Source organism: Salmo salar, chromosome ssa15 (genome assembly GCF_905237065.1).
Source record: "Salmo salar chromosome ssa15, Ssal_v3.1, whole genome shotgun sequence".
Taxonomy (NCBI): Eukaryota; Metazoa; Chordata; class Actinopteri; order Salmoniformes; family Salmonidae; genus Salmo; species Salmo salar.
Genome location: NC_059456.1, coordinates 48,873,655 through 48,889,597, shown reverse-complemented (window position 1 = coordinate 48,889,597; position 15,943 = coordinate 48,873,655). Strand labels below are relative to the sequence as shown.

Below are 15,943 nucleotides of genomic sequence, written 5' to 3'. Positions count from 1 at the left end.
CACACACACACACACACACACACACACACATACAAGTGTACACAAATATGCATGCACTTCCGCGCACGCGTTCTCTCTCACATACGCACTCACACACGTAAGCATGCAGACACACACCTACAGGTATACACAAACATGCATGCACGTATGCACACGCGCACACACACACGCACACCCATGCAAGCACGCATGCATGCACACACGCACACACACACACACGCACACTTCACTTACATTTCTATGGATCTTATCCTCCAGGTCCTGGTTGATCCTCTGCAGTGCTGAGTAGCTGCTTTGTATTCTACCAGGAGACACACAATGACACCGGCTTACCAACTCACACTATTAATAATTGAACAATTTCTGCACCCATTGGATTAATGATGTCTCTGCTATGTATCCGTCATGATAATGTACCACCGTGTTAGTTTTAAGGCTTTACCCTTAAGAGGTATTCAAAGACTTCTTGTGAATGTGACTATAACATGGGGCATATTTCCCGAGAGATGAACACACAAATCAATGTAATGAGATCCATGAGGGTGTGGTTTTGCAGTTTGGCATACCTGCGTAGTTTGTCTGTGAACTTGTCGAGTTCCTCCTGGGCGCGACGTAGCTCTGTCTCCAGGTACTGGCGTGTGGAGTCAAACTCGCTCTCTAGCAGCTCCAGCTTGTGGGTGGTGTAGGACAGACGCTTCCGGAGGTCCTCCTTCTGCTCCTGCAAAGAGCTGCGATGGACACAAACACACACCAGGCATCATAGTTGAAGTCGAATATTACAAGGGGTATACTTCATGTTATATTATATGCACATACTGTATATTTTATGATACATTGAGTATAAATAAGATATAATGGGAGTCGTGTGGGATGATTCATGAACAACATGCATCATACAGTGGTGATGTATAAATGAGGAGTAAGCCCATTAAAAGCAAAAAGGATATATATCTTATGTGTAAAGGAGACACATGAATAATACATATGAGACTCCACATTCTGATTCTATATGCAGCTAAGGTAAAGTATATTAAGGTTTGGATGCCTTTGGCTTCCCAATAACATTCAGCTCTAAAGCCTAATAATCTACAACCTCGCTGCATAGCACAGAACACCACCGTCATCAGCCAGAGTGGTTACAGTGACCTACAGGATCACTTTCAACTAAGGCTTCGTCCCAACTGGAACCCTATTCCCTATGTAGTGCACTACTTCTGGCCAGAGGGCTCTGATCAAAGTTGTTCATTCTCTGGAATGGAATGGTTGTGTTCTGTATATTTGACTGTGATATGTGGTTGTCTCACCTAGCCATCTTAAGATGAATGAACTGACTGTAAGTTGCTCTGGATAAGAGCATCTGCTAAATGACGAAAATGTCCTAAGTAAATATTTTACATTCATATCTCATATTACTGTGTTGATAATTTTTTTTTGGTAAAAAAATATATATATATTGATGTCACAAATGTTTGCACTGTTTGTTGTAGTTATTTACCATATATAGCGTTTTGCAAAAAAACATGACTATTTGTCTCTCTGAAATAAAACCAGTGATAGATTTCAAACAAATACAGTGAAGTCCGAAACTATTGACACCCTTAATAAAGATGAGCAATAATGACTGTATAAAATAAATAATTCAAATATTGAACAATATTGTATGCTCAAAAAATGTGGGAAAATATATGATTTTATACTAATACAATTGCTCAGAGAAAGATACAGGAATGGTAAATAATGTATTGTGAATCATTAATAATGATGAGTGAGAAAGTTACAGAGGGTCAAAGATCACACCCCCAAGACACACTAACCTCCCCTGTTATTGGTAATGGTGAGAGGTTAGCATGTCAGGGGGGTATGATCTTTGACCCTTTCTAGCTCATCATTATTCATGATTCATTCAGGATTATCGGTAATCATGGTAGCATCCACATTAATGTAGAAGTGTTTAGAAACATATTCTATTCTTATTCATAATAAAAGTGACTCCAAAATGACACAATACATAATTTACCTTTCGTTTCTATTGGGCACAAAATAATTTGTAACACAACTAAAACGAACTGCAAATGCATCCAACAAGTTTGTAGAGTCACAAGCTTGATCTAGTGATTGCGTGCTATGAATATGGGACCAAATCCTACACTTTTGACTACTTTATTTCTAAGAATCTCTACGGATGTCAATAATTTTGACCCGTCACTTTTTGAGAAAAAAATGATCTCTTTCTCTGAGCAATTGTAGTAGTATAAAATATTATAATTTCCCAATTTTTTGGAGCATACAATATAGCTCAGCATTTTAATGATTTATTTTATAAAGTCATTATTTATCAAAGGTGTCAATAATTTCAGACCTCACTGTGCATGTTTGTTATTGAACAACCTCATGCCATGATCAGATAGTGTAAAATCACACCAATTTCTTTCATTAGTTTTTTATACAATAAAAGCTAAATTACCAACATTTCTGATAAGAAATATATAGCGTTTTGGAATTCAACTTTTCCAATGTGGCTCTATGAACTGTAATCTATCACAGGAATATATGTTGATGGCTCAGATTCACGGAATAGTGATCTCCAATGTGTAATTCACTGAGACAGCACCCTGTGGACTATTTATAGAGCCTCGGCACTACCTGGGATTCAATGTTATAAAGGGTAAGTGTGAGAGGTAAAAGGAAATGTATCCCTCCCCCTTTTGATGGATCTGAGTGTCCATGGCAGGCTAATGGGCCTGTATTGATGGACAGATGGAGGAAGGATGGTAATGACTATCTGTCGGGAGATCACAGATAACAGAGAGTGAGAGAGAAAGCGAGAGTGAGAGAGAAAGCGAGAGAGAGAGAGAGAGAGAGAGAGAGAGAGAGAGAGAGAGAGAGAGAGAGAGAGAGAGAGAGAGAGAGCAAGCGGTGAGAGATGTGGTCACCCCGCTCTCATCCCTCTATCTATTTAACAAGATCATAGGAGGGAGAGGTTGCGGGTACAGACCAAGATAATGTAAGAGGATGAAAATGAAGACGTTTCCTTTCAACAGTGAAGTCCCTAAATTAAAGGGTGATACAATTTTTATTTAAATGTTTTAGTTTTTTTTCAATCACGGAGACGTCAGTATCTTTAATTAAAATGAGTAAAATGACTGTGTAAATTACATAAATTCACACGACCAATGCAATCACATATACAAAAAAAACGCTCCAATCTACATTCCAAACACACAGACACACACACACTACTACAGCACACACACAAAAAACACAACCACCAAAGCCAGATGATACACATGCAAAAAAGCTCTATAGCTTCAAATTCCCATTAAGGCAAGCAGAGCGTGCACTTAACACATGAGAGAAAACTAAGCTATTGGTTCGGGAAATAAAAACAAAAGTCAGTGGACTGATAATACCATTATTCACTCCTAATTGCCTAAAGTGTTGAATATTAATCATTTCCAGACAATGCTCCGGACACCATTGCACTTGCTCCAAGTCTCACACCTAATGGTTTCTGACTAAATGGAATAACAAAACCCTAATATTTGAATAGCATCCCATTCTCAAGTCAATGCTTACTCCAATGTGTTTTTGGCACTGTTTGAATGCTTTTCATGCCATAACAACCCCCCCTTTGCAAGGTACTTGCAACACGATACATGGCACAACACAGGTGTTTGTTACTTGACAAGAGCATGAGCTTATAACGCCAATCACACATTAGTGACCTCTGGAAATGGCCACTGAGTCACACGGTAATGAGTGCTGTCATTTCAATGGCAGTCGGCGATGAGAGAACGATGAGGCGGGATAATGACTCTGTTTTGGAGGAAGAACACTTGAGTTGTTCACCACCACTTGACAAAGATGGGGGGGATGGAAGGACCCCAGTGGGCGGATGGAGGGATGGAGGGATGGAGGGATGTTCTGCAGTATTCTCTCTTACCTCTTTTTCTGATGTTTACTGCCATTTCGGGAAACTTTTAGGGCCGTTTTTCCGACATATATCTTTTTCATGGTTTGTCTGCTGTGTTCGCTCCCTCTCATGTGCGTTTTTTGTTTCGAATCGTCGGAGGGAGTGGGGCCTATTTTTCTCGTCGGAGGGGGTTCAGTTAAGTTTGCCCTGTTGAGTGAGTTGTCTGAGTGAGTTTTCTACCTCTGTTGTTCCTGTCAACAGAGCAAAGAGACAGTTCAGCAGCCATTAAAAACCACAACAGTGATTAGACCGAATCATCCAAACAAATTAATTTCTCAAGTGTACGTGCAGTGCATACTGGGAGAAACGGACACATCTTCACTTCTTCACTCTCTAGCGTTAAAGCACTATGACAGGGGTAATGGACTTGCTCCGGCAGGGCCCACTTCTGTAAATATTTCTGCTCCCGTCTCGAATGGGTCCACAGCACAGGTGCAGCTGTCATCAGGCAGACAAATTGTGCGGGTGATGAGAGGAGACAGACTTCGGCTTGATCAAAGCACCTCCGGGTTTAGAATAAGATGGACTCTCAAGCCGTGAACACAGCGAAGCTCAAACACAGCCACAGTGATGGAGGGCAAGAGTGGGCCTTATAAACGTCATACTAAGGCTGTCACATAGATGCATACACATACACGCACGTGTGTACATACAAACATACCCACAGATGCACGAACACACACAGATACTGTCATTGAGAGATCATTTGTTATGCCCCTTGAGTTGAGGTGAGTCAGGGAGACATGTATTCCTCCAGATGGTGACAGCTCACCCTCACGACCGGGGCCTTATCAACTCCAGCTGCTCCCCTCTGAGTCATCACACACAATGTGTGTGTGTGGGTGTGTGTGTGCGTACACGCGCGTGTGTCTCTGTGTGTGTTTGCGTGTTGTGTGTGTGCATTTCTTAATGTGTGTGTGTGTTTCCTAGTGTGTGTATCTCACCAAGACTCCCACTAAATCTAAGTCTCCCTGGGAGAGAAATTAACAATGTTTTCTAGCTGGGAGGTAACGCACAACTTTCACTGACACACGCACACATTTCTCTTGGTGTCAAACTCCCTCGCTAAGTCTCCTCTGAATGCCCTTTCTGACCCAATCCTCTCATATCAGAGAAAACATACACTGTTCTCGATTCAGATGGAGCTGCATCTGCCTCCCACTCATGTGCCATGCTGACATTTCAGAGGAGGGCTGAAAATGAAGGTATTGAGAGCAGCGAGAGGAGGAGGGGGTGATGAGGGGATGAGGTAGGAGGGAAGAGAGAGAGCAGGGGCTGCAGGGAAGGAGAGGGCCTGCTTTTCAGATCTGCCATCCTGCAGTAAAGAGGGAGACGGAGGGGAGAGAGAGAGAGAAAGAGAGAGAGGTGACGAGAGAACGAATAAATGAGAAAGACAGAGAAAAAGAGAGAAAGAACGAAAGGGAGCGATGAAAAGAGAACCAAGCACGGCTCCCATCACTCCGTCTCTCCCTGCACTCGTCTACCCCGGTAGACCGATTAGCTGGCAGGAAAGCCCTGATCGCAGGCCCAGACTCAGCATTAAAGCGGAAGCCCTGAGTGGCTGCCTGGCTGACTCATGTGGCTTGCCTTTGGACAGCCAGAGTATCTGCCCTAACCACACAGCCACGGCTCTACTCTATGTCACAGCCAGACCACCATGGAGCCAAAGCTCTATTCGGTCCCGCAGGAGGTAGACAATCTGCAGGATCTGCCATGAGGGGTTTCCTTAACACGTGACTTGACCAGTTAAAGCAGGGCTCCAGGACCTACAACCAAGGGCCAAGACTCTTTCCTGCCCACATATCCAAAAATGTGGGCACAATCAGAATGTGGACAAGATCAGGACAAAGGACGCATGTTAGAACCAGGTATAAATGGGGCTGTAGTTTCCATTTCCAAGCCACCACATCCTACTACTTCCTTACCAACAGCATTGGGCTAATTACTGGGAGAAGGGATTTCATGCACTGTTGATGGCACTTAGCTAGGAGAAGGGGTTATAGTCAAGCCACAGATCCTGGGAGGAATTTGAGATCAGCGAAATGTCGAAAACCTGATGGAACCAATGTCGGAAAAACGACGCAAGCAAAAAAACGACACGAGCAAGTGTGCTTATGTAACCGATGTGAAATGGCTAGTTAGTTAGCGGTGGTGCGCGCTAATAGCGTTTCAATTGGGTGACGTCACTCGCTCTGAGACCTGAAGTAGTTGTTCCCCTTGCTTTTGTGGTGTGATGGGTAACGATGCTTCGTGGGGTGTCAGTTGTTGATGTGTGCAGAGGGTCCCTGGTTCAAGCCCAGGTTGGGGCGAGGAGAGGGACGGAAGCTATACTGTTACACTTACACACCCAAAATGGAAAACAACACACACACACACACACACAGAGAAAACAACACACACAACGGACGGAAAACAACACACAAACACATGCTGTTCCGAAATCAAAACAGCCTCTGCCCGCAGGCATATAAAACATGTTATGGTGCCAAGCAACCCTACAGGGAATTCTCCATTCTCCTGGAATTTGATTTGTTTTCCCAAAGTTACACTTAAACTGAGATGTAGAACTTTTCTGGCAGAGTAACACTGAGTCACAGATTGTAAAAACAGGCCAAAAATTACATAATTAATTCAAAAGGCAACATATCGTGGAAAATATTCAATACTTGGACAGACTGAGACAAACAGTTCAGAAAACTGGTTCAAGTCAAACACAATACAACATACTCACACAGAGAGACCAGGCCTGCACACACATTGTTTGTGACCGTAGCTCAAATGGACAGTGAGTGATTAGGCACATTGCTCGGAGGCATGTGTGTTTATGTGTGTGTGTGCGCGCGTGTGTGTGTGTGTGTGTACTGTATGTTCACGTGTCCACACACAGGATACTGTAGGCCCCAAAAGCAAAGACAGCTTAGGAAAAAGAGGATGCCTCCATAACAAGTCATCATCCTAACCCAGGAACAAAGGATGTTAGTTTCTCCGTACACATTAAACCTAGTCCAGTACAAAACAGCTATTTCAATGGAAATTCTCCATGGAGCAGGATTTCTAATCCAAGACTAGGCTTAATCTGAGTTTGGGAAACCAGGCCGTTGTTTGAATAACAATACAAAGAAAATACATGTAAAAAACAAGAGGATCAACATCTTCTTCGCAACCTATGTGTAGGCCTACATTATTAGTGAGCCTACCCTTTCCTCAAATACGCCAGCATCCCACAGTTTTAACCCATGAGAGAGAGCGAGGACCAACCGGTGACAGGTCTGTCTTCTAACGCACTGAGGCATGTTTGAGAAGCTCATTAGTGAATAGCCATCTAGCTCAGTCCAGTCCGTGAGACAGTCTCTACCCAACTCACTAATTCTGCATTCAACACTGCAAGCTCCTCACTCCTACAAACCATGACAGGGCCATAGGGCCCTCTGTCGATAAAATGTACATCTACTACGTCCGGCTGAGGCCAAAATACATACAGGAAATTAGAGACAGAATGAGGACACACAGTGGAGAGATTTCAACACATTTCATCATTTTTTGGCTGGGAGACTGGGGTCACTGGCACAGTAGCACTGAGTGAGGCACTCTGGGGGTTGGAGTCAAATCTGTCTGTAAATCTACTTTTTTCCTCTTTGCCCTGCTACTCTATCTCTCTCTGGGCCTATGTGGCACTGATATGAGTCAGAAACATTTATTAAGGTAAATAGGATAATTTTGGTCATAAAGTCAGTCTCGTCTAAAACGGAGATTTGTGAGATGATAGGAAAAAACGGTATGTCATGGAATGAAGGGTACCATAACAGTTCTGTGCAGGTTGATGTTTATTGTTATGAGTCTTGTCTTGGAGGTATAACAGAGTGATTTCCCATTAGATAGGCCAGCTGCAAAGAAAACATTTGCTATTTATGGTCTTAATGTAAGGTTAGGGTTAGGTATTAGGGTTAGCAGTGTGGTTAAGGTTAGGGATAGGTTCAAAATCAGATTTTATAACTTTGTGGCTGTGCCACCGAGTGACCAGTCTGTAGAGCTGCCTCCAGAACAACATTAATGATGAAAAATACTAACCTGTGATTTCTGTGGGTTTATTTTAAGTAATCATCAATTCGGAGCACAGCTGCACGAGACCTGATCGTAATGCCAACGCACAATTTTGTTTGACATTCAATATCTCTATGGGGGTAGTTAGGGACCATCAGTAAATTACACAATGTACATGGGACAATATTTTTAAAGGTCAATAGCTCCAAATTCCAATCACTTAAAAACCTCAAACACAGGGCTGTAACTACAAGTTCCGGACCTTATAATCGTAAAAAATATATATTTTCTACACACTAAAGAAAATCTACTATTTACTTAAGAATTATATTTATTTTAAGTAAATGGGAATACCTTGTCAGTTGTACAACAGAATGCATCTTACACATTTAACCCAACCCCTATGAATCAGAGAGGTACATGGGGCTGCCATAATCCACATCTTCAGCACCCAGGGAACAGTTAGTTAACTGCCTTGCTCAGGAGTAGAACGACATATTTTTACCTTGTCAGCTCGGGGATTTGATCCAGCAACCTTGCAGTTACTGTCCCAATGCTCTAAGCACTAGGCTACCTGGTTAGTCAGGTTGGGTGGGTGGGCATATAACACAAATGTCTAGCAATTTGTAACCTATCACATGTTTTGCAAATTCTTAACATATTGTATGAATTGTAATTCGTAACATATCATACAAAATGGATGATAGACTTCCACTAATTAATACATATCAGACCAAACGTAACATATCATACTAATTGGAGTGTCCCGGCTTTACTTTTACTATGTTACGTCTACCACTGAGTCCAGGTTGTTTTAGCAGCACATCCACCACTCTCTCAAATGGCTAACTCCGCCCTCTCGTGGCTCAGGCTGAGGGCCTGAGACATGAAATGAACTACCCCAGCTCGAAGTAGTCTCAAGTAGGTAACTAGAGATGCTGCGGACAGTGTCTTTGTGAGATGCTGGACAAAAGGCAATTTTAAGATGCTGGACAAAAGGCCATTTTAAAACCATCTTGAGACTCCTGCCATGTCTACAGACATCCCCAAACAAACAAAAACACAACTCTCTAAGTGTGGGCGCACAACTGGTAAATAGTCGTTTATAGATACAGTCAGTCAGGTGACTAGCTACTGGCAGAGACTTCTATTGCAGTAACGTTGAAGGACTCTGGCTGGTATTACTTAGCCAGCTAATTGTATGTGGAGTTGTATTTTACAATTGTTTAATAAATTCAATCAATCAATCAATATAACATTGAAGTAAGACGCTAATGTTAAACTATATGCAGTCATTGCGTTAAACAGAGCCTACCTCAGCAGGAGGGGGGGGGGGAAAGCTACTAAATTCTCATAATACATTTTGGATTCCAGAGAGTAGGCTACTGGCGAGACAGTGGTGAGGCTGAGGCAGGATGCAATGCATGCAGGAGGAAGCAGAGGAGACAAAGAGAGAGAAAGAGAGAGAAAGAGAGAGAGACAGAAAGAGAGACAGAAAGAGCGAGAAAGCAAGCAGGGAGATGGTCACTAACAATTACCACAGCCACAAAGTCCTAGTTATGGCTAAACCCCACCTATTTTTACAATTCCTCTTTTTGAAATTGGATTTTAAACCTAACCTTAACCACGCTGCACGTTTTCTTCCTAACCCTAACCTTAATTGAAGACCAAAAAGCACATTTTTGTTTTCATAATTATTTTTGATATATAGCCAATGTTGACTTTGTGGCTTTGGGAACTAGTGACAACCGGTACCCTGAGAAAGTCTGTACTATTCTTATCAAACAAGTTAGGAAGTTAATAAATTAAGATACGATTCAATATGAACATCTCCGCATCCCTATAGGTCTACATTAAAATGCAATCAACATGCAAACAACCATACCGTTCTGAAAATGTCAAATCAGGAAGTGCAGCCCTTTAAAGATAGGGGAGAAAAAAGAGGGGATAAGGCCACAATCCCTGCTCCTGATTATGAAATGTTTCTTCATGTCAATCATGTGTTGTGAAGCCAAAGACGAGAATAGAGTAGAACTTTATCGTCCAATGTAATGTAGATTTGGCACTTGTGATGTTGTACTGTATAATTAAAGTGCCAAACAGTTAGCGGCTAACACTGGTCACAGAGGTGACGATAATCAATACTGTTGGGCTGTTGGTGAAACAGTCCATCAAATTCATTTACCCTCCCTGGTGTTTTGAAAAGCAATTTAACCTAGTAAATCTTAAAAATCTTTACACAGTATATTACAGCCTAGGTATATAGAACTACGTGTTGCAGCCAATCAACCAAAACAAAAGAGAAGACTCTAGCTGATCTGATGGAAATGTAATGAAGATGTTGCATTAAAAACTATATAATTGAGGGAGGAACAATACCCTTTTAGAGAGGTAATCAAATTTAACCGTACTAATCTAACAACATGAGAGGTTTATGACGAATGTTCATAGGATAAGAATACTTTTAGCTAGGTACAGGGGCGAAAATCTGATATCAACTTTGGAGGGGACAATTACATGAAATTTTCTCAAGAGCAATTCCTGAGGGGGACACCAAAAGTAGTGCTGTAACACATAGCCTACATTGTAATATGGTAAATGTATATTGAGGAACCAAAGAAATAAGGTGTTTGCCGTACTCCTAACTACCGGTACCCAAAACTACACAACTAATCACAACAGCAATACCATTGCCTTTAACACATCTTAGTTCAGTCACCAGTTTAAGTTGAGAGTGGGGGTATCCATGGCATTTTCCAATTATGTTCCTATTTTACAAGTCAAAAAAATGGAGAACCTTTCATAATGTTGCCAAACAAAGACTCAACAAACTTACCTGAGACTCCCTGTCTCTGCCAGTCTGTCCCTGCATATCTGTCCCCAACTCTGCTGTCTGTGTGCCATCTGTTGCCTGCTCTGCCTAATGACATCATTGTGAAACATTTCCATTAGAATTTCATTGCTTTCTTATGAACATTTTATAAACTAGTCTTTGAGATATTAGGCTACTAGGGTTCTTACTTTGCGTTTTGGTGTATTGAAAAATACTCTGATGTCCGTCTTATTTTTCTGCCATTTTTCTACCTGGCTGGCTGGCTGGCTACACACACAGTGTGTAGGTTATTTACAGTAGGAGATGGGCTTATATCATCTTCAATCATTCTATTTGGGCTTCGATCTAAAAGGTAGCTAGCAAATGTGAAATGGATTAAAATGACAAGAGTTGACAGCTGTATGAGTTCACCATTTACACAACATATGCTGCAACCTTTTAGTAATTTTAATAGTTTGTTTCATATTGGCTGGCTTCCAACAATAGCTGAATTTGCAAAGCTGGCGAGCACCAATTCAGTTTCAGTGGTGTTTGCTATAATCTTTGCTACCCGGGTTAAATAAAGGTGAAGTAAAATAAATAAATAAAAGTTCCCTTGCGACAATTTAGCTTTTGCAACGAGACCATTAAATATATTTAAGACAATGGTAGAAGAGAGTGTAGTTCTGTTCAGTTTGGATTTCAGTTTATCGCTAACCTTATCACAGGGACTTTGAAGCACTAACTTACATCATCTGCATGCTGATCGTGGAATAAATTGACGATATCAAAGATTCCATCTTTGACGACGCCACATAAATGGAATAGGTACTAGCTAGCTTAATAGTTAATATTTGCGCGCTAGCTCTGCATATTCAGCTAGTGTGTGTATGCGATTGACTGGATTAACCTCACGTCAGTTACGTGCATTGAGTGCCTTTCAGACAGTAGATACGACCTCTCTGTTACCTTGCCAGTGGATCAAACCATTGTGAGGCAAAGGGTGGGGGGGTCGCAATCTTTTGAAACTTAAAAATGCGCTATTAAGTGTCTATAATCAGTACAATTGCTTTCATTGCGTATTATTAATATTATTTAAATTACATAGTTATGTTTCAGTGATATATTGGGGGGGACAAATCATATTTTTCCCAGGATGGGGGGGTCGTGTCCCCCCCGTCCCCCCCGGGATTTCCGCCCCTGGCTAGGTATCACTATCAATCAATTCATTAAATGTATTTTTCACAAAAGTGCTTTACAGATACAGAGCCAGAACCCCAAAGAGCAAGCAGTGGTTGGGAAAAACTCCCTAGGAGGCAGGAGCCTAGGAAGAAACCTAGAGAGGAACCAGGCTATATAGCTCTTGTTCTCCCTCTAAATGACAGTGCACTGAAAAAAAATGATTTGTGTCTTCCCTGAAACCACAAGAGACTTCCCAGAACAATATTAGAATATCAGAGTGCTAAAACATCAAAGACACATCCTAGTTCACGCAACAAACCTTTAAGCACCTTATTAGCAAACCTTTTAGCCAAGCCTTTTCTCTCGCTTTCAGAGGAGGACAGTAGGATGTGTCTGTTGTGTATTGTTTAAATACAATATACGCCACTTCTTATTTTCCATGTTCACTGTGTTGAACAATAAGCCAGAAAAACAATCGGTAGTATAACTGTACCAGAGTAAATGCATATAAGTGAAGCTACATGCTCTAATGAGGCATTCTAATAGTATCCTTAACAAATCATGAACTGTATGATCGTTGCAAATGCTACTCAAGCTCTAAGCTACACCGATGTGAAGCAAACTGAAACTGCGCAAACGTACAGTACCAATAAATCACACATGGACAGACACACACACCATGCCAACCCCAGATCCCAAATCAAAGACGTTCCCTCCGTTGAAGAAGCAGTACCTTCCGCTGGTGCTCACACAGAGCCTCATTGTGAATCGCTGGTGCTGGTGATGATGACACAGAAACCTGGCTGCCTGCTGCCTTCTGCATCCGCTCCTCGCTGTATGTGTGAGGGGAGCAGTGCTGAGGGTTTGTGTGTGTGTGTGTGTGTGTGTGTGTGTGTGTGTGTGTGTGTGTGTGTGTGTGTGTGTGTGTGTGTGTGTGTGTGTGTGTGTGTGTGTGTGTGTGTGTGTGTGTGTGTGTGTGTGTGTGTGTGTGTGTGTGTGTGTGTGTGTGTGTGTGTGTGTGTGACAGGGCTTCTGGTGAAAGCCCGCTGTGTGATCCAGAGCTGGCTTACTCAACTCTGATAAGCGTGGAGAAACCCCCAGTTGCGGAGGAGAGGAGAAGTGGAGAGAGGGTGGAGAGAGGGAGGAGAAAGAGAGAGAAAATAGAGAGATAGAGAGAGAGAGAAAGAGAGAGAATAGAGGGATAGAGAAATGAGAGAGAGAGGGAGGGAATATAAAGTGATAGAGACTAAATGAGAGAGATGAGAGAAAAAGAGTCAAAGCTAGAAAGAAAGAGAGAAAGGGAGAGAGAGAGAGAGGGAGGGAGACAGAGAGAGATGGATCTGAGGGGGCTGCTTCGTGCTTCGTAGGCAGGCAGGGATAGAGGCAGTCAGGGAAGAACAGAGAAAGAGAGCGTCATTTTACCTTATGGTGTTCATCTGCTCATCAGGAACCTATAAGGATATCACAGGAGATTAGATGAACGGACGGGTCCATTGGCCCCGTAGACTACTGCCAAAAGCATTGCTAGTCGCAGTAGAGTAGCAACACACTCAATCACACACACACACATTTCATTTCACACTCGCACTCTCCGATTCCATCTCTGCTCTCTCGCCCTCACTCACTCCCGCTCTCTCTCTCTTTGGTTTTCTAAATTCTCTCCCTCCTTTCCTATCTCTCTTTCCTTCTCGCTATAGCTCATGCAGAGAGCACATCAGGCTATATCTGCATTTAGCAAAGGTGTGAAGAGAACAATCCTGTCATATTAAGAGGGAGAGGGAGAGAGAGAGCTAGAGAGAGAGAGAAAGAGAGAGAGAGAGACTGCAGATACATAGCACCCCCCCGCCCCCCCCCAATAGATGCTGGCAGTGACTCAATATCTGTAATGAGCTGAAGGGAAAAGAGAGAGAGCGAACAAAGATATAAAGAAAGAGAGGGGAGAGAGAGAGGAAAGAGGGAGAGAGATAGGTGGAGGGAAACAGGTGGCCCCATCTGTTGAATTTCACATGTTATGTCACCAGGCGGTGGGGAGGAACAAAACTCTCATCTCCACAGCAAGCTGGTTGGATTCTCTAGGGGGAACCCCCCCCCCTCTCTCTTTCTCTCTCTTTTTCTTTCTACCTATCCCATCTCCATCCGCCCTCTCTCTCTATCCCCCTCTTTCCCTCTCTCTCTCCCTCCCGCCCTCTCTCTCTCTCCGTATATCTCTCTCTCGCTCCTCTTTCCTTCTCCCCCTGTCTCTCTCTCTCCCCTCTTCCCTCTCTCAATCTCTCTCTCTTTCTCTCTCTCACCCCTTATACATTATGTATCAGGTGAGATCATGCTATACAAGGAATTTTCATCTCCATTCAGATTTAGAGTTCAGTGCTAACCAAGTGGCAGGGACATTCAGCGATATTTTATTGAGCTATCTCATGAATAATAGTAGAACTTCTTTGTCTATTGTTTTCAATTAGGAAAAAATATAGTTTAATACACCACGTAATAAAAACTAGGGTGTATTCATTGAAATATACTGAACTAGACAGTTCACACAATACCATTTATAATGTAGTTATATATGTATCTAACCCGAATAGAAAGAGTGGGAGGCCCCGGTGCACAACTGAGCAAGAGGACAAGTACATTAGACTTTCTAGTTTGAGAAACAGACGCCTCACAAGTCCTCAACTGGCAGCTTCATTAAATAGTACCCACAAAACATCAGTCTCAATATCAACAGTGAAGAGGTGTCTGTTTCTCAAACTAGACACTCTAATGTACTTTGTCCTCTTGCTCAGTTGTGCACCGGGGCCTCCCACTCCTCTTTCTATTCTGGTTAGTGCCAGTTTGCACTGTTCTGTGAAAGAAATATCCTTGACTTTTTCAGAACAAGAATAGACTGACGAGTTTCAAAAAAAGTTATTTGTTTCTGGCCATTTTGAGCCTGTAATCGAACCCACAAATGCTGATTCTCCAGATACTCAACTAGTCTAAAGAAGGCCAGTTTTATTGCTTCTTTAATCAGAACAACAGATTTCAGTTGTGCTAACATAATTGCAAAAGGGTTTTCTAATGATCACAGCCTTTTAAAATGATAAACTTGGATTAGCTAACACAACTTGCCATTGGAACACAGGAGTGATGGTTGCTGATAATGTCACGCCCTGACCATAGAGAGCCCTCAGGGTTCTCTATGGTGTTTTAGGTCAGGGCGTGACTAGGTGGGTTTCTAGGTATTATATTTCTATGTTGTGTGTAAGTATGGTTCCCAATTAGAGGCAGCTGAATATCGTTGCCTCTAATTGGGGATCATACTTAGTGTGTCCTTTTTCCCACCAGCTTGGTGGGATATTGTTTTGTATGAGTGCCTATGTGCGCTATGTATTTCACAATCATTATATCTTTGTTGTTTTGGAAGTTTCACTGTCATTAAAATGTGGAACTCTACTCACGCTGCGCCTTGGTCCAATTATTTATACGACGGTCGTGACAGAATATCCCACCCAAACAGGACCAAGCAGCGTGCCCAGGAGGTGAAGGAGAGTTGGTCATGGGAAGAGATACTAGGCGGATGCGAGACCCTTCCTTGGCGGGAGTCACCGAGGAGTAAAGGAGGACAGCAACGACGCCGGGGTCCGCGGCCACAAACAACCCAAGGGCAACCCCAAGATCTTTTTTTGGAGGGGGCACAAGGGGCGGTCGGCCCGAGCCGAGGAGAGAGCCAGAGACCATCTGGGAGTCGATGGAGCAGTTTGAGAAGGGATATCAGAGAGAGATGTTGGCTAGGATACACCACGTATGTTGCAGTGCAGGCGTTTTGAGGAGTGTGTTTCATCAGTCCGGTGCAACCTGTGCCGGCTCCACGCACCAGGCTTCCAGTGCACCTCCCCAGCCTGGTACATCCTGTGCCGGCTCCCCGCACTCGCCCTGAAGAGTGTGTCACCAGCCCGGTT

General features: G+C 42.8%; 1 protein-coding gene across 3 annotated transcripts in view; it reads right to left on the bottom strand.

Annotated features, from left to right (window-relative positions):
• The window catches only part of si:dkey-174m14.3 (brain-enriched guanylate kinase-associated protein), a 35,186-nt gene extending 21,556 nt beyond the window's left edge, over positions 1 to 13,630 (bottom strand). Inside the window, exons 1-4 of one of the 3 annotated variants that reach the window (XM_014144968.2) lie at positions 13,431 to 13,630; positions 3,944 to 4,164; positions 567 to 728; positions 235 to 301 (exon numbers count right to left, since the gene is read on the bottom strand). In XM_014144968.2, the coding sequence (XP_014000443.1) occupies positions 235 to 301; positions 567 to 728; positions 3,944 to 4,044 (330 nt within the window). In that variant the 5' untranslated portion in view covers positions 4,045 to 4,164; positions 13,431 to 13,630. Of the gene's footprint in view, positions 1 to 234; positions 302 to 566; positions 729 to 3,943; positions 4,165 to 12,741; positions 12,900 to 13,430 lie in introns of those variants that run through there. The other 2 variants (XM_014144967.2, XM_045695811.1) reach the window with 2 other exon arrangements.
• Between the last annotated feature and the right edge of the window lie 2,313 nt (positions 13,631 to 15,943).